Source organism: Canariomyces notabilis (assembly GCF_033297395.1).
Source record: "Canariomyces notabilis strain CBS 508.74 unplaced genomic scaffold N656scaffold_1, whole genome shotgun sequence".
In the NCBI taxonomy this organism is placed as follows: domain Eukaryota; kingdom Fungi; phylum Ascomycota; class Sordariomycetes; order Sordariales; family Chaetomiaceae; genus Canariomyces; species Canariomyces notabilis.
In genome coordinates this window covers 231,883-249,893 of record NW_027041823.1, presented here as the reverse complement: position 1 = coordinate 249,893, position 18,011 = coordinate 231,883, and the positions used below count along the sequence as shown (strand labels likewise).

The following is an 18,011-nucleotide window of genomic DNA, read 5'->3' as shown; positions in this document are numbered from 1 at the left end:
ATTCGATGTTGGGAATGTAAGGACACGAGAGATTCAAAAAGTACTGGCGGGTTTTGCAAGTCATGTCTTGTGATCATGGCACATGCCAAGCGGCACCGGAAACAAAGCCCGGGGCACAGCGGGGATCCGAGATCCACAGCGGCCTTCGCCGCGTCATGGCGACGGCAAAGGAGTTTCGAGACATTGGTTATAGAGGTCTGACTTTCATCAATTCATCGGCTCGTCGAAACCGTCCACATTTTACTTTCAACAAGGGAACAGGACAGGCATGTCGCCGTGGAAAGATGCCCATCCCTCTAACCCACACTACAACAAATTAAATAAGGTACCTTTTTTGGGCATAATACCTTTTTTTCCTCTTCGAGTACAAGCGAGACCACACTGCAATGGCGCCTCATGAAATCAGGTGTGCCATCCCTCGCCGTCATAGAACGCAGCGTCCCATGCTCTTGTTCCTCGGCGGGTTCTTTTTCTTAACGCTATGCTGGTTCACAAGCCATTTCCCCGGGATGCGGCAGCTCACTAGCATGCGTCCATTCGGACCCTCGATGTTACCTCAAAAGGACCCCGACATGACGTCGTGGACAGCGGAAACCGCGCCAGTGCCCCACCATGGCCCTCAGGCTGCAGGAGGAGCTTCAGAGGTACAGGTGCCGCTCGGCGATGAAGGCGACCCAGAGGTCCCAGACTCTGGAGATTTTCAGGACTACCCGAAAATGGCCTACGGGACAAACAAGCACCCGCCTCTTAGGGATGACCCGCCTACGCTCATACAGGAACTCGCTCCAGAACATGTCCCGAGGTATTCTGCCCCTTCGACAGAGACCCCCGGAGGAAGGCAAAGGCCAGGTAGAAGACTCGTCGTCGTCGGTGATGTGCACGGCAATGCAGCTGCGCTTAAGGCGCTGCTTCGGAAATTGAACTTTGACAACAGGAATGGGGACCACCTCGTCCTCGTTGGTGACATGATCACCAAGGGTCCGGATAACCGCGGCGTGGTCCAGCTTGCCATGCAGCTTGGTGCGAGCGCGGTGCGTGGGAATCACGAGGACAGGGTGTTGGCTGCTGCGAGGGAGATGCACCGCATATCGGCAGACGCCTGGTCTGGGGCCGACGGGCGGGACGGGGAAGAGGACCAAGGGAACGACGAGGGCGATGGCGAGGGTGAGGGCAATACCGACACCGTCCTCAGCGACAATGACGAAGGAGATGAGGCCGAAGCATATCGCAAAAAGGACCACGCCCGCAAGGTTGCCAAGTCCCTCTCGAGGGCCCAGTTGTCCTGGCTCCGCTCCCTTCCCGTCATTCTCCGCATCCCCAGACTCCCAGACGCGAAATTGCCGCCGTTCAACGCGGGCACCATCGCGGTAGTCCACGCGGGGCTGGTTCCCGGTGTGCCACTGGAGAAGCAGGATCCGTGGGCTGTCATGAACATGCGGAGTCTGGTGTACCCGCGCACTAACAAAGGCAAACAAGCCGGGAAGGACGGCGGTGTTGAGACTTACGACAATGAAGAGTCCGATGTTGAAATCGACGCCGTTGCCGTACCCGTTGACGGCCGGAACGGTGAGCCGTGGAGCCACGCATGGTATGCTTTCCCTAGTCTTTTTGAACCCTTCCGCTTCCTCCTGCCTCTGAAACACTTTCACACACCTCACTACATCTATCATCATTTATCCTCACAATCCTCTTTCGCTGTCATTCCCCCTTCCATCCCGTCTCCCCGACCTTCCATCCTTATTTGAACACGCACGATCCCCTCTCATCCCATCCTCTATACTATAATCCACCACCATTTAAACGACCCATTTCCATCTCAACAAACCAGCCAACCACTAACACCATCCCAGGAACCGCTACCAAAACCACCCTTCCATCCACCCGTCCCAAAGAACGCTAGTAATTTACGGCCACGACGCCAAAGCCGGCCTCCAAGCGGACCTGCACGTCGACATAACCCCGCCGAATGCCACTGGCAAGGACAAGAAGAAGAAAAAGCAAAAGCAAAAGCAAAAGCCGACAGGGTTGCGCTACGCCTTTGGCCTCGACTCCGGGTGCGGACACGGCAGGCAGCTTTCTGCGCTCGTCATTGAGGCCGTTGCCGCTGTATCGAATTCGGGATCTAAGGAGGATGGGGAAGGGGAAGGCGGAGTGCTGTGGCGGGTTGAGCAGGTTGAGTGTTCTTGAATTAGTTGGGGCGTGTTTCTGTCGTTGTAATCCTGTTGTCATTTACACATGGGAGTTTTTGTGGTCTTCTTTTCAACGAGGAGTAGGGTTGGGGGTTGGGCATGCGTTTTGGTCTAGCATCGGTAGGTCGTTTGCCTTTGGGGACTGATACCATGGAAGTGGATGGCTTGGCTAGAGGGCTGGGTCTGGTGAGGGGCCTGGGACATTAACACCAAGCAGTATCTACTTGGGTATATATTGAAGGGCGGAAAGCACGGTTGAACAGCGGAGGTGGCTCTACCGTATTCTTCCTCAGCATTTGAGGGTTGGGTTGGATCAAGGGGTTGATGTAAAAGTTGATCTAGCTGTGACAGATTAGAATGCAAGGCACAAGCCAATATATAGCACTGAACGGCCATTGTCCATCATTGAGCGAGTCAAACACCCTTCGTTGCCCAGCAGCTATGGCATCGCGTGTATCACATTGCCATTAGTACATGGACCATGACATGACTGTGAATGGGCAATCATTCTTGCCCCACAATAACCCATTCTACCCGTACCTAGAGCATACCCACTCATTCTAAGTCATGCCGAATTCCAAACCCAGTAACATGTTTTATTGATTTCGCTGCCACCGTTTACTCCAGCTTGGACTTGATGATGTCCTTGAGGGTGACGGCATCGGCCGCGAACTTGCTGATGCCTTCCCGGAGCTTCTCAACGGCCATCTGGTCCTCGTTGAAATCGAAGCGGAAGTTGGCCTCCTCGTTAATGTACGACCTCTTCGGAATGTCGAGCGAGGCGGCGCCAGCCGCGTCAAGCTTCTTGGGCACCGGCTCAGTCGAGTTCAAAAGCTCCTCAAGCAGGTTGGGCTGGTGGTGGGCGCGTTAGCTTTACTGACTATACTAGAATCCGTTTTGAAGCGAGAAAGAAAAGAATAAAGCTTACAGAGATGGTCAGGTAGTCGCAGCCCGCAAGCTCGGTGATCTCGCCCGTGTTCCGGAACGAGGCACCCATGACGATGGTCTTGTAGCCGTACTTCTTGTAGTAGTTGAAGATGCTCTTGACACTGGCAACGCCCGGGTCATCCTCCTTGGAGTACTCCTTCTTGGTGGCCGCCTTGAACCAGTCGAGGATGCGGCCGACGAAGGGCGAGATCAAGAAGGCCCCAGCCTCGGCGGCCGCGATGGCCTGGACGAGGGAGAACATCAGCGTCAGGTTGCAGTTGATCCCGTGGTCCCGCTGCAGAATCTCAGCCGCCTTGATGCCCTCCCATGTCGAGGCGATCTTGATCAGCACACGGTCCTTGGAAATGCCCTCAGCCTCGTAGAGCTGTGTACGAACGGTTAGCTGGCATTCGTGACCCCTTGACAAAGATATCATGCCTTGATGAGGTGCAGGGCCTTGTCGACCGACTGCTTGGTGCTGAACGAGAAGGCGGCATCGACTTCGGTCGAGACCTTGCCGGGGATGATCTCGAGAATCTTCTTGCCAAACTGGACTAAGAGATGGTCGAGCGCCCGGTCGACCTGCTCGGTGATGGTGCCGCCTTCCTTCTTGGCCCTTGCAATTGCTTCATCGAGGAGCGGGGCATACTCGGGCTTCTTGGTCGCGGCGAGAATGAGGGAGGGGTTGGTGGTAGCATCCTGAGGCTTGTACTTGCCGATGGCTGTGGCAGCGTGAGCAAATCAGCAGCATGATTGGGCATTGGCGTCTCTATTCGGGACTATACTCACATGCAAAGTCGCCTGGAATATCATGTTAGCTTGGCCCTGTACAGTACAAAAGCAAACGGTCCATTGTCAAACGTACCAGAATCACTGACAACAACCTATAGTCAAAGACGTCGTTAGCAACATGCATGAGAAATGGCCCACGAGAGCGAGTCCGAGGCCAACCGAAGACATCGCCACCATCGCAAGGAGGGGCTTTGGCGGGGTAAAATCAACGTACAGTGCCAGTGGCCTTGAGCTGCTCGAGAGAGTTGGCCATGTCGGGCAAAGGAGCAGACGATTGAGTCGAGTGATGAGTAGTAGGCTAGGGATCGGTTCAACGAGCAAATTCTCTCGTGAAGTTTTGTTAACAAATCTGTCGAAAGAAGTGGGATGTTGAGTGGTATGATGAACTTTTGTGATCGGGGGCAAGCCGTCTCGCGGGTAATAATATGCCGCGAGCTTTTAGCGGGGTACCTTCGTCATAGCAGACCCCCATTCCTCATCTCTTCATCGCCGCCCGCCGCCTCCACACGACTCCAGAAGCCCCAACATACCCCTGAACAAGTATTGTCATTCCATTGTTTTCTTAGCTTATTGGAATGGGAGAAATGACTCTAAACACTTTGTTACTCTGTATATTTCTGCACTATACAAGACAACCGTCAGTCTCTTCTTTAGACTCAGGCCATCCATGCCCTGTGTCCCGACCTGCACTCCCAGACTCCGATGAAGCACCGCAATCCTCGCTTGGGTTTGACAGCACCTCCGACATTGTCGCCGATCTTTTGGTCTCAATGCCCCTTACTCAGCGCGCCGCGCGACTACGAGCTCCTGAGACTGGGCGTGCCACATCCCATCGCATGATTGGGCAATGAGAAGGGATCCACTCCCCTGAATAGCCGGGAAAGAAAGCTCTCCACAGCAGCTTCTTCTCCTCGGCGCGGAGAACGTCTGTACCTGAATGGTGCGCATCACAGAAAATGATAAGACGATGCTGGTCCACACCATGAACTAACACGTAGTGCTTTTGAATTTTTTACCCACACTCATGATCTTAGGATAAGGATATGCAAGTAGCCTGAACCAGTCCGTCCGCCTTTTCCAGTCTCCCATACAATAATCACAGCAGCCATAACCTGGTCTTTCTGCCGGCCTTTTCAGTCCTCAGTTATATCACCATACTCCCAGACACCGCGCCGTGCTTCCTTAGCTTCAGCCTCAGCCTCCTTGAGGTTCTTGAGCACTGGCTCAAAGACCTTGCTCCGCTCCCAAGCCTTCAGCTTCCGCGCAACGAGGGCGTGACCTTCCAGAACCATCTTGCGGTTGATGGACTCAGTGGCCTTGTTGGCGCCCTCGGCCTTGGGGTCAAATATAGTAAGGTAGCTCAGCCCTTCCTTGGTGTCGACGTAGTCAAAGCTGCCGACGAGCCGTTTGCCCTCGGTGAGCTCGTAAAGGTAGTTGATGGCATCGCTGAGGTAGTCGGGAGCCGCCGGAAGCTGGACAAACGAGAGCTGAGTATCCTGAGCCTGAGCCTTCAGCTTCTGGACGGTAAACTGCGGCTGGTTGAGCGGCCGGAGCTTGGACCACGGTTGTTTCTCCGAGTTGCCGTAGTCGATGTAGACGACTTCGGCTACCTTGGCAGCACGGTCGTTGGAGCGGATTCGGGCTCTGTACCATTCGCCGTCTTCCGAGAACTGGGCGGCCACATAATCTCCTGCCTTTGGCGCGTCCTTGATGGTCGCGCTGTTGGTGGGATTCAAGTGGAACTGCCTGAACTGCTCCATCAATGCCTCCAGGGCGTCTGTGCCCTTACCAATCTCTTGAACCTTGATCCTGCCGTTGGCGTCGATGTTGGTGATGATTATATCCCGGTAGTCCTCGGGTTTCTTCTCGATCGTGATGGAAGCGTCTGCAGACTCCGCAGGCGTTGCCTCTTCCTCCTCTTCCGCGTCCTGAGACGGGTCCCAGTCGTGCCACAGGCCTTTCCTGGCCTCCTTTGCGCGCTTCTGAGCAGCCAATAGTTCAGTAGCGTTGCCCGACTTTTCGGCCGAATACTGGTGAACAGATGCCAAGCCCTCCTCCACAAGGATCTTGGCGAAGCTCTCGCGATTCACGTATAGATCGCCGATGAAGCCACCAACCTTGTCGATATCATGTACATCGATCTCACAGTCCCTTTGGTTGCAGCGCCTATTGGCCAAATCCAAAGCCTCCTGGCCGAAGGGTTCTCCCTTCTCCTGTGGCGTGCGGCCAGCGCGAGGAGCTCGAACACCAGCAAGTACAAGCGTGAGTTTGACGCCCTCTCGGGGGATTAGGATAGTGAAGCGAGAACCGGATTTGCAAAAATCGACGATTCCGGGGACCTTCCGCTGCCTCGACAGTGTTGACAGCTGGATTTTGGCCTTCTGGACGCTCTCTGACATGTCGACATACTGTTTCGCCTTGGGTGCTTTTCCAGACCATATGCCCTTCTTCTCCTCCTTGGCCGTCTCCTGTGCCGCTAGCAACTCGTCATAGTTGGGCGCCCTGTCGGTGTCGTCCTTCCGGTGCCTGATGACTGTGCAGTAGCCTTCCTGCACTAGTTGTAGGCCAACGTTCTTACCCCCTTGGGTAACGGTAGCTACATCTCGGGCCTCAAACTCCTCAGTGGCGGCCTTGGTGCCGTCCACGGAGATACGGACGTGCTTCCCAATAAGCTTCTTCCTCAAGAACTCCTTCGCTTCATCCCTGAAGGGTGCTTCGGAAGCTTCCCCGGCACGCGGTCCGCGGACACTGCTCAGACTGATCCTCTTCTCAGCTCCGGCCTTGTTCCGGACGATAATGGTATCGGCACCAATGATTTTGGTGACAATCGCATCACTTTCCTTGCTATCGGTGGCCTTGGCAACATAGCCCTTGTGGAGACGACGACGAGCCTCTTGTGCCTGCTTCTCGGCAGCCCGAAGGGCAGTCATGTCGCCGCCAAGCATTGTAGAATGGAAGTCGTTACAGCGAGCAAGGCCCTCTTGTAGGAGGAATTCGGCAATGTTTCCGCGAGGGTGTAGGATGGTGGCGACAAGCTGGCCTTGGGGGCTGGCCCCCACAATCTTGATCTTCACCTGACGTTGGAGAAGCCGCTGCTCGACAAAGGCACGTGCCTCGTTGCCAAATTCCTCAGCCGGCTGAGTCTGTCCGTTCGAGGCGTTGACGCGCTCAGTGGAAGGGGTTCGGATGCCGGCAATCAGAGTCATGACCTGCCAGTGCTTCTTGTCCTTGAGGAGCAGACGCACGAGTAGGCGGTCACCGCTAATGACGCGCTCGATGATTCCGTCAACCGTCTTGCCCTTCCACTCGTTCATAAATTCCGGGCCGCCGAGGTCGTTCTGGACCTCAATCACGCCGCCGGTTCCCGCATGAAGGCCCTTGCCCTCATCCTTCGCCTGCGTCTCTAGACTTCGGAGCTTTTCAAGCTTCTCAAGAATCTCCTCGGACTCCTCTTTTCTGCCGGCATCTTCTCGGACCTTGACCCAGCCAGCCCTGATTGATGCGTCCGGGAGCTCCGTCCCATCTTGAAGAACAGCGGTACCGTACTCTCGTCCCGAGTTTGGAATGGTATCTGGTGCGGCAGCCAGGTAAGTATGCTCCTTTGATATCGATGGGCACGAAGTTGTGTAAGCCATCGGCCGGATGGGGATAATCTACCTACACGAGACGCTGAACTTGATGGGTTTCCCAACTGTCAAGTTCCTCAGAAACTCGCGGGATTGGAATGCAAAAGGTTCATCGCCATCCTTGCTCAGGCGGGGAGCGGCAACGTAAGCAAGCGAAAGCGTCCGCTCGGCTGCTGGGTTGTTTGGGCTGGTAAGGATCAGGGTGTCTCCGCTAAGCACCGACTTGACATTGGCGATGAAGCTTTTGGCCATGATGAGAGAATTGGCGTTTGGGGGGACAGGAGCGGGCTGAAAAGGCGAGAGCCACTACAAGTCGAGGATGCCGCCTCTGTCCATCTCGATTAGCTGAATTCCACACCAGCTGTCCCGAGTCCTGTTCGAGTCACACGACAGGCTGTGAGGCGAGTAAACCTCCTCTGGCAGGGGGTGAACTGTGCCTAGAGAATACCTGGGTTTCGAGGCTGCGGCCTCCTTCACAAGTTCACTGGTGCAGACAATGGCATGTCCAGAGAGCCTAGAAGGTCAGGTCGCGGGGCCCATACCATAGCTGCCATCACGGTTCTCAGACCCTGTCTCACATTCCACCAACCGAGTGGCCGGGAAGGCACAGAACCCATTGAATATAGAAGGTAGATGGAAGTACATACCGTGCTAGAGGCGTTGAGCGTCGAGTGAAGGGGAAGACAAAGTGTTAGCGTTAGCGATACTGTATCGGGGAGAAACAACTTGAAGGAGGCGGGTGAAGTTGTGAACCGTGGTCTTTTTGACAGCTTTCATTGATTTAATTTTGGATTGTTCTTAGTTGGGGACTGTGGGGTAACCGCTTTCCCCAGAGGCGTTCAGGGGCAGTGCTTCCACTCAGTGGCTAGCCGAGACTCGGAACGGACCCCACCCTTTAACACCTTCAATTGTTGGCCCCAGATATCTGATGTGTATGTAAATACATACGGATACATACCTCACGTTTGATATGAATTGTCTCTCGGTTCAGGGCTATCGGAGCGAACCGAACGCTTTTGCTGTTGCACTGGATATACTGCACTACCGGTTACTCTCCTATAGTACCCCGCGTTGGCACCATATGCCGGCATCTCAACCGAGGTGTGTCGTTGCTCAAGCTTCAGCATTCTTTGGCACCCAGAATGGAACTAACTGCTTTAAAGTTCTGTAGAGACGCATACTGCATTCCTCACCCCGCTACCTAAGGAAGTTCTAGATAGCAAAGGACGGGGCCAAGAGGATGGTACAATACATATGCATTTTCGACTGTTCTTGTCCACGCCAATTTACCCCTTCTATGCGTCGGCTGGAGCCGAGGGGTGGGTTTACTGGCAGATGCCGATGACACCTTGGGTGCAGAGTTAGCTTCAGGCAGAGGCATGGTTGAGCAAGCAGATCAACTCACCGCAGGCGGGACGGGGGCCGGCGTTGCCAGTCTTGAGCGACTCCTCAGTGCCTCCCTTGCCGAGGTCGTCAGTGCCGGCGTGGACGACAACGGTGCGCTAGTCCAGTTAGCGATTGGGCTCTCAACTGTGCGACACAAGAAGACGTACGCCAATGACGCTCTCGGGGCCAATGAGCTTGATGAGCTTGTCGGTCACGGTGCCCTTGGAGTTGCCCTGGGCATCCGTCTCGATGTTGCCAAGATCACCAACATGGCGGTTCTCATCCGACGGGGCGCCGTGGGTCTTGCCGTGGGGATTAACTGGCGAAGTCTGAGTGAGCCTCAATCCTGCAAAGAAGCTCCCTGAAGCTACCCTGGCTGCTTACAGTGCGGGCCGGCCGATGTGCAGCCGTTGGTATTGTCACCGAAGGTGTGGATGTGCATGCCTCGCTTGGCATTGGGATCATGGCCGGTGATATCCCAGGTGATGGTAGTAGGCGAAGTCTCCGACTCCTGCTCGAAGACGATAGAGCCGGTGATCTTGGAGTCACCACGTACAACAGCGACTAACAATCATGCATGTTAGCGATTGCCAATGACTCGTCTAGTTGGTTCCCAGTCGCCTCCTGCGGCTGCCCGGTGCAGGGTTTGGATGACTAGAACCTTGGTGGCCTAATCCAGTCAAAGATAGAGTGTCCGTCAAGGTTGCTTGCCAGATCAAGGACGAGCCCGCCCGATCGAGCCGTCTCCAGGGCACTCGAACCCCCCCAACCCCGGACACAAGCTCCCGAACCGTGGGGCACAGGCTGGAAGGCGGGGTATAATTCAGAGCGTGTTACTTACCGGCCTTGACCATTTTGTCGGTGATTGCGCGAATTGGTTTGTTTGGACGAGCTTCACTAACTGATTGAATTGTGAGGAATATACGGGGAAGACGAGTGATATTTCAAGAGAAGGGAAAGGAGCTCGGGCAGATAAGCAAAACTCCGAGGAAGAACGTTCGGAGCCCACGGATTGCTATGAAGTGGGGCTTCAACCATGACGAGCCGGTGTGTCTGCGGGTTTCTATGACCCCGCACCACTGCCGTCACAGCGTCATAACCTTAAGGTACCATACTGTACCAGTTTTCACAGCACGTTTAAGGTGGCTCCACATTTACAGTGGCTGACCCTGAAGCTTCACCTTGCGGCGGTGCAAGCAGACAAAGTGGAGGGTTTCCAAGTGGATGGTAAGCTAGACTTCACCGTTGATATGGTATTCTCAGGTTTTGTGCTTGTACACTATAGACGAATCTTGGCTTGCATAGTCTTCTCTTTCATCAGCGGTTCTCACTTACTCCTTGGCCGGATACTTGCTTGGCTTGGGACGATGATATAGCTCGCAGTGCCTCGAGTGCTTAGCAAGCAGCTGTGCAGTGACATTGAAGATGGGAATGGGGTGCAGTAAGGGAGGAGAATGGACCGATGACTAATGCTTTGTTCAGGGAAAGGAAAAGGAAGCCCGCCGAAATGCGGAGACCAATCGTGCCTTCAAGCAGTTCGCAATTCGCATGCTGCATGTGTTTCCAATGATCGGGCTGGATATGTCTTAGAGGAATGGATAGTCACTGTTCAAGTATGTACTGTATTGTACAGCTGTTAGGGGAATAGGTATGGACGATGTTAGAGTTACCGGTAGTACTGTAGCCAGGAGCACCGGAACCTGGATGCTTGTTCACTTGCGTTGGGGAATTCGCCAGTCTCATCGGATATCGACCAGTCAGCCCAGGCCTAGGTAATCCGCCCCAGGCTGCGGTAGATTCGGCCAGACGTGGTTGTGCGACCTCGACTCAGTTCGCAACGACAATGGGACTGGCCAGGACGTCTTGTATGTAACACCGAGACCGGCAGCCAAGCCAGCGCGGCTCAGCCTGATTCGGGGGTAAGGGCTTCAGGGCAACGATCAAGCAGACCCGGCGCTTTGCTGATGTTAGGGACGAAGTTGTGCAACTGGGTTAATATGGAAATCAGGGTACGAAGATGTGTACATACTTCTTGCTACCCAACGGAAGTGTTGTTATGAGAGTAGATTTGTGCATACAAACGCCTAGTCGATAAAAAGGATCTAAAAAAACAAACTTTCTCATCCGAACAAGGGCTGATTGAAGGCCCTTTGGTCTATTAAGCCAGCAAAGGAATCAGGTGTGGTAAGCTTAATGTCCACACTCTTGGGTATGCGATTCGACCGAACCAAAACGTCCGGTGGAAGCATCGATGGAGGCGACATCCAAAAAAGACCCTGGTTGCCTTATCATGGGGTTTGCCCAACACTGATTACCTATCGTAGTTAGCGTGAACCACCCTTGCGTTGACCTAGGCCGCGGGGCCCCAGCCTCTGCTAAGTTACATACTCAGGGTAAATCCTCAGCCCGAATGTGGCTTGTCTATCGCCAAGCTTGGGCTCAGCCTAAGTCACCCACGTCGGCAGGTCGCCATCTTGGAAATCCCAAGAGTTGACTTGATAAAGACGACAGATATTCGACCACGGCATCATTGGAGAAACTGCATACGGGGTCTATTAACTAGTGGTGAAAGCGCTTGTGACGGAATGCAGCCTCATTACTAGAAAAAGGACCTTCCCCACCGCCGCTGCGTTGGACAGTTGGACCCTGCGAAACTTGCGAAGCGCGCTGCTCAGCCCACTGTCGTTTTTCCCTCGACCGACGAATGCGAGCCGACAACGGGTCTTGGGAACGAAACTGCGCGGTGGCCTATCCCTGAGCAGATTCGAAGTTTTCATGTCTGTCGCAAAGGATTAGGGAAGACACCTGGCGATTGACTACTGAAGAACCGCGGCCATCGTGTGTCTCGGTGGCAGAAGCTCTGCTCCTGTGCCATTGAATGTGCGAAAGCCAACTGGCCGCGCCACCCCCGCCGACCCCGTCGCTGCCACCTCCCGTGTCAAGATATCACTTTGCGAAATTCCAGATCCCGATTCCTGATACCCCGCGACATGTCGTTCCGCGGCGATGATTCGCGCCGGTACGGCCATGTGCCCCCGGCGCAATACACCGTTCCCCCCTCCGGCCAACAAGAGCCCGTCGCATATCCTGCGCGGAGACCGAGTTTCGACAGGGGCGACGACTCCAGCCTATTCGACCAAGCCGCGCCACGGCCCCAACCTCTCTATACCGGGACGACCGGCAGGGGCGAGGAGGAGCTTTTCATAAGCAGCCCAACTACAGACTCCCGCCCGCCCCAGAACCGTGCAAGCTACCTCCCTCAGAATACCGCTGCCACTGGCTACCAACGCCAGTACACGGTTCAAGTCCCGCCGCCACCGCCATCGCACTCGACCTACAACCCCCAGCACTTTGCTCGGTCACAGTCGACCTCTCTCCCGTACCACCCCAGTCCTAGCTCGAGGTATACGCCCTCAAGCCCGACCTACCCTTCTCCCCCGACGAGCTACACTCCCCAGGCATACAATCCGGCAGCATATGCGAACACCGGCACTGCTGCCCCCCAAAGGCATTCTACCGTTGCAGGGTACGGCAACTACAGTTATGGCGGCTACACCTCACCTACCGCTCCTCCCGTCTCAACGGCCTACGCCGCCCCACCCTCTTCGACCTACAGTGGATCGCAACCGACATCAGCGACGACGCCTTCGGCTCCACAGCGATATGAGCCAGCACTCCACAGTCCGCAATACCCTCCCTCCACAGTCTCACAACAGTACGAACCATCACAGTCACAGTATGAACCGACATACTCGGCCGGGTACGGCGCCCGACAATACTCAGGGTCCTATGCTGCCAACGGCTCTAGCCCCGTCCCGAGCCCCTCCTATTCCACGTCGAGTGCGCAAATACCGTATCCTGTGCAATCCCAGATTCCCGTTGGACCAAATTACTCTTCAGATCCGACCTCTTTTGCCAACCGAGCATCCCGTTCCGGGTCGCAACCGTCGCCAGTGCCGTCGCCTCCAACCCGTAGCCAGGTCTCCCCACAGCTCCAGAGGCACCCAACCAACGCCCCGCTTCCCAGTCGCCCGATGGACGATTTGCCCGAAGAGCCCGACTGGAGGACAAATGGCCAAGGTGATACTGATCTCCAACTGACCCAAGAGACTTTGATTCAGGACATTGTCTCGGATTTGGGAGTATTACCGCATGGCCAGCGTCCCCTTCCCGCCAACGGCACCCCAGGTGACGGCTTCGAGAGTACGCGGAGCTATGGGACTTCCTCGTTTGACAGGACGTCGAATCAGGGGGTGAATCGGTATCCCTCTAACGCCTCCTCGGCCCTGAACAACAACGACATTTCGACGACCTACAACTGGGATTCCGAAGAGAGCGACCCCGAGGGTGCTGCCGGGCTTCTAGCGATGCAGGATGACATGGATGATCGCAGGTTTGGCGGTTTGACCTTTCCGACGTATATGGAACCTCCCACAGCTCCAGCGGCTGCTCCAGCGGCAGCCCCAGCGGCAGCGCCGGACGTATCCCAGCTCCCCCCGCCCACCGAAGAGCAATCGAGCACGGACAGCGACTACGGTGGAATGGATCTCGGAATGTATGGTGGGGGATACGCTGGCAACCTCCAATATGGGAACGAAGTCGGGTCTCCGCCGGCAACAGCAGCCGGTGACGCTCCACGGCCTCTGCCTATTCCGCAGAGTCAGGCAGCAGAATACCCGCCCTTCTCTCAAGTGTCGGTCGACTATGGAGGCACTGGTGGCCTTCTTCCCCCTCAAAATCACCGCTTGAGCTTTGATGATGGAGACGAGCAAGTGTCGGTCCACTCGAGGCAGAGCAGCGACTCGCCTTCCAAAGAGGACTACCCATTCGACCAGATGTTTTGGCACCCTGGCCTCTCGAACCGGCCTCTGCCGGCCCTTCCGCCCGAACCAGACAGTAGCTCCCGTCTTTCCGCCAAACCGTCGAGCAGGACCGCGTATTCGCACAGCTACTCACTGAGCACCGACACCAGGCTGCCTTACCCTCCTGACGGTCACGAGATGTACCCCGGTCAGAATGCCGCCCAGCAGCACGTCGAAAGGTCGATATCTCTCCTGGATCATAGCAAGACGCCGCCCGTGCAAGCCCCAGCTCGGTCCAGGACAGATGCATCCGAGGAGCGCAAGCGAGCCATGAAACACATGTCACAACCGCATCTGCAAGCCTACCAGCAGGGATCGCCGTACGAGGGTTACGAGGCGGCGACGCCATCATCTCTAGCCGCCTATGATATGATTACTTTGCCCACCGGCAGACGGAAGAAGTTTGTGCCCTCAAAACTCACAGCTGCCGACATCAAGCGTTGTGCCGAGCCATGGGCCCTCAGCGGTATAACCTCCTGGGTCCGCGAAATGGCCGAGGGTGAACCGGATCTGAAGAGGAAGACGATTGAAGAAGGCGTCCTCAAGCTCTTCTGCTCAAAGGTTCCGACCATGAACGTCGCCGACGCCGAGATTCTGACCGCAAAGGTAGTTGATTCCATGTTTGCGGCTGGCATTCTGATTCCCGAGGAAGAATGGGTCAAGTTCGGGTCAGGGGAGCTCTCGGGTGTGCTCTGGCAGCTAACCGGGTCGGGGTGCTATGCGCCGAAGCTGCACGAGGACGATGGAGCTGTGCCTAGACTGCATGACCACGCCATTCCGGTGAGGTGCTACTCATACCACTGCGGTAGGACGCTCAAGAAAGTGAACCTGGATAACATGATGTCTGAGGAGGACGTCGTGATTCTGGACTGGGCGACTTTCCACGGCGTAACGATGGAGGACATTAAGAGCAAACCCAAGAAGGAGGTCGAGAGGCAAAACGTACTGCACGAGATTGTCACTGGTGAGGAGGATTACATGAACCAGCTTGATGTTCTGCGATTGCTCTATAGGGATTGGCTCCGCGCCTGGCAGCCGCCCATCATCGCCGCGAACCGGATGGACAAGTTTCTCGACGCTGTGTTCGGCAAAGTGGATGCTGTGCAGCAGATCAACAAGGAGCACCTGCTTGCCCAGCTCAAATACCGGCAAAAGGAGCAGGGTCCCTGGATCGTCGGCTTCAGCGACCTGTTCCGCGAATGGATTCGCAAAGCCAGGCCGATCTACATTGAGTACTGTTCCTCGTTCCCTTATGCCTCGTATCTGATCCGGAAAGAGGCGGCTCGGAACCTGCTGTTCCGCCAGTTCTTGGATGTCGTCCGTGATCACAAGCGCTCAAAGCGTCTCGAGTGGACAACCTTTGTGAAGGCGCCCATCACCCGGCTGCAAAGATACGGTCTTCTCCTTGAAACGGTCAAAAAGAACATGCCGGGAGAAAGTGAAGAGAAAACCAATCTCGACAGGGCTCTTGAGGAGATCAAGAAGGTCACCCATGAGTGTGACGAGAAGGTTGCGGAGATGACCAAGCAGGTTGAGCTGCTGGAGCTGCAGACGATGCTAGTCCTGCGGCCTGGCTTCCAATCCGTTTTGAATCTCGATCACCTCGGGCGAGAACTACTGAAACAAGGCGAGCTCCAGAGGCAGGGCTCGAAAGGCGTCCGTTGGGTAGACACACACGCTCTTCTTTTTGATCACTACTTTATCTTGGCGAAGGCTATACCCTCCAAGGACGGGAGGAGCGATAAGAAATACGACGTTTCAAAAGAGGTATGCCCAATGCCAATCACGTAGTCATTTACGGCCTGCTAACTGTCTGCCCAGCCCATCCCAATGCCGTTACTCTTCCTGGAGAGCATGAACGACGACCCTGTGGCCAAGCAAAAGAGCTTAACTGCTCCCCTCACCCGGACGACTGCCGCAACGGGCTCGGGAACGCAGCTCAACAAGGTAGCTTCCAACGGAAACGATCGCCCTGGGATTGAGCACACAGGGACTAGCTCCTCCATGGGCTCGCTAACAACCGTCTCTCGATTGACATCCTCGGCCCCTGATGACGGCAAGATCATCTATCCTTTCAAGATAAAACATCTCGGTCACGAGATATACACTCTCTATGCATCATCGGCCCAAGAGCGTTCGGCTTGGTGCTCGGCCATCATCGAGGCCAAGACCAGGCACGCGCGAGCACTGCATGCGCAGAATGCCGAACCCTTCCGCCTACGCGTCATTTCCGACGGCGCCTTCGCATACGATTCCACGTCGCCTCTAGGAAGGCAACCCAGCGTGTCTATCAGGGGCACTCCGCTGGACAGGGCTATCCGGGAGATGGAGCACGTGTACGGCCCAGGCAGGGGCCCCCCGCCGGTGTGCAGGGCAACTGTAAACTGCGCCTGCACCTTTACATCATTTGGCAAGTCGATTACTGCCATCGGGACAGACTACGGTGTTTACATCTCCGAGTCTGCCAATCCCCGAGGATGGACACGATCCGTCCAGATCAGCAAGGTCACGCAGATCGCCGTCCTAGAGGAGTTTTCGGTCTGCCTTTTGATTGCCGATCGATCACTGATCTCGTACCCGCTCGACGTGGTGGCGCCTGTCTCAAACTTTCCGGCGCCGTCCCACGACAACCCTCGGCGGGCACCCCAACGACTGGCCAAGGACGTTGCCTTCTTTGCCACAGCCCGCATGAAGGACCGGATGCTCCTGTTCTACAAGCGAAAAGAGGGGATGCACAACACCTTCAAGGTGCTCGAGCCCGTCTTCCAGAAATCCACCGAGAAGAAATCGAGGCTATTTGGCGGCCGGCGCGGCGGCGGGAGTGGCACGACCGAGTCCTTCCGTGACTTTGACGAGTTCTACATCCCCACCGAGTGCTTCTCACTGAACCTGTTCCAGACGTACATCGCCGTGGCCACTGCCAAGGGTTTTGAACTGCTGACTCTCGATAAGAAGGTGACACAATCGATCCCTCGCGACTTGGGCCTGCCGGCGATCGCCAACATTGCGTCGCGCATCAAGGAGCCGCATCCCTTGGGCATGTTCAAGCTTAACGACCAGGAGTTTCTGCTAACCTACGAGGACTGCGCCGTCTACGTGGACAAGCACGGCGAGATCAGCCGGACCCTCATCATGGAGTACTCGGGCAAGCAGAAGAAGGCGCGCGCCGCCACCATGTATGGCCAGTACCTGCTGCTCTTCAACGAGGACTACGTCGAGGTCCGCAACGCCGAGAACGGCAGGCTCAGGCAGATCATTGCCGGCAGGGATGTGCGCTGCCTGGACTACGGGTTTAGAGGGCCTACGGGCAGCGTCAGCACCAGTGGGCCCGGCGCGGCGTCCCTGCAGCCCCCGCCGCAGCCGGACTCCAAGGGGACAGTCAAGATTTGCATGAGTCACCCGGAGGTGCCCGGCGGCCAGATCGTGCTGGAGATGTTGCTCAATGATGGCCATACGGAGAAATCTTAGGGATACAGCTTGCTTGCTCTTTTAGCATGGTGGTGCTGGGTTTCTTCTTGCGTGCGCTGAGGTCTTGGGGGGTAGGGCATGGGAATCTTGATGACCGTGATGATAGATGGATGGGCATGGATCGTGATGAAGGGAAGGAGTAGAGTCGCTGATGAGCTTCTCGCTTGGGACAGCTGGAAGAAGGGCAAGGGAGCATTTGAACGGGCATGGAGCTTTGGAAGAAGACGGGAAAGTGGTGGGTTATTACCGTTTTGTTCTCCTGTTTTCTTGATGACGAATCTTGATTCATTTTCTTCCTTCCTCGGATGGATGATGAACATTGTGGGTTGGAGTTCTGCTTTTTCCTCATCTCTTTTCTTCTAAATCCTTCCCTTCTGAGCTTTGGTCCTTACGATTCCCCGGTTTTGCTGACTTGACATGACGTGTGTTGCCCCGTCTTCTTGAATGGCGTTCCGGTCTGACCCCCCAGTTATTGGGCATTATTAAATCACAGTGAAAGCGAGGCAATGGTAAAACAATGAGAAGCCCTGCTTACTCGCTTAACCTTGGTGTTTCTGTAGCTTTGTGACCGCCGTTGAATGAATGAGGCTGTTGCTTGACTCCATGGTTGGAATGATGTAGACTGACTGACCCAAGCGGGAGGTGTCTCAGCCGTACGGTGAGAGTATACCCAGGTTTTGGGAGCAGCCCAATTCATTTCATGCTAGGATACAGATGACGGGAAAAAAAAAAAGAAGGGCCAGATTGGAATAAAAAGCAAG

The 18,011-nt window shown here is 55.5% G+C and overlaps 6 protein-coding genes across 6 annotated transcripts; 2 read left to right on the top strand and 4 right to left on the bottom strand.

Moving 5' to 3' along the window:
- Positions 1–65: 65 nt before the first annotated feature.
- On the top strand, positions 66–1,839 carry N656DRAFT_5040 (Metallo-dependent phosphatase). The gene has a single exon (XM_064809868.1). The coding sequence runs from the start codon at positions 387–389 to the stop codon at positions 1,743–1,745; it is 1,359 nt and encodes a 452-aa protein (XP_064674569.1). The 5' UTR covers positions 66–386; the 3' UTR covers positions 1,746–1,839.
- A 405-nt stretch (positions 1,840–2,244) lies between these two features.
- N656DRAFT_4943 (uncharacterized protein) lies at positions 2,245–2,706 on the bottom strand. Its single transcript, XM_064809833.1, has one exon. It carries the CDS (start codon positions 2,583–2,585, stop codon positions 2,301–2,303), a length of 285 nt encoding a protein of 94 aa, XP_064674568.1. The 5' UTR covers positions 2,586–2,706; the 3' UTR covers positions 2,245–2,300.
- On the bottom strand, positions 2,459–4,230 carry N656DRAFT_773002 (transaldolase). Its single transcript, XM_064813977.1, has 6 exons — positions 4,123–4,230; positions 3,982–4,000; positions 3,906–3,917; positions 3,555–3,838; positions 3,118–3,501; positions 2,459–3,041 (listed from the first exon to the last, which is right to left on the bottom strand). The coding sequence occupies exons 1-6, from the start codon at positions 4,159–4,161 to the stop codon at positions 2,808–2,810; spliced, it is 972 nt and encodes a 323-aa protein (XP_064674567.1). The 5' UTR covers positions 4,162–4,230; the 3' UTR covers positions 2,459–2,807.
- Positions 4,231–5,041: 811 nt separating this feature from the next.
- On the bottom strand, positions 5,042–7,786 carry N656DRAFT_699554 (uncharacterized protein; the record flags this gene model as incomplete). Its single annotated transcript, XM_064810796.1, has 2 exons — positions 5,042–7,479; positions 7,570–7,786. 2 exons carry the CDS (start codon positions 7,784–7,786, stop codon positions 5,042–5,044), a joined length of 2,655 nt encoding a protein of 884 aa, XP_064674566.1.
- A 1,115-nt stretch (positions 7,787–8,901) lies between these two features.
- On the bottom strand, positions 8,902–9,774 carry N656DRAFT_764312 (Cu/Zn superoxide dismutase; the record flags this gene model as incomplete). Its single annotated transcript, XM_064813320.1, has 4 exons — positions 8,902–9,036; positions 9,088–9,239; positions 9,305–9,484; positions 9,762–9,774. 4 exons carry the CDS (start codon positions 9,772–9,774, stop codon positions 8,902–8,904), a joined length of 480 nt encoding a protein of 159 aa, XP_064674565.1.
- Positions 9,775–11,910: 2,136 nt separating this feature from the next.
- Positions 11,911–17,250, top strand: N656DRAFT_785865 (uncharacterized protein; the record flags this gene model as incomplete). Its single annotated transcript, XM_064816471.1, has 2 exons — positions 11,911–15,549; positions 15,604–17,250. The coding sequence occupies 2 exons, from the start codon at positions 11,911–11,913 to the stop codon at positions 17,248–17,250; spliced, it is 5,286 nt and encodes a 1,761-aa protein (XP_064674564.1).
- Positions 17,251–18,011: the final 761 nt, after the last annotated feature.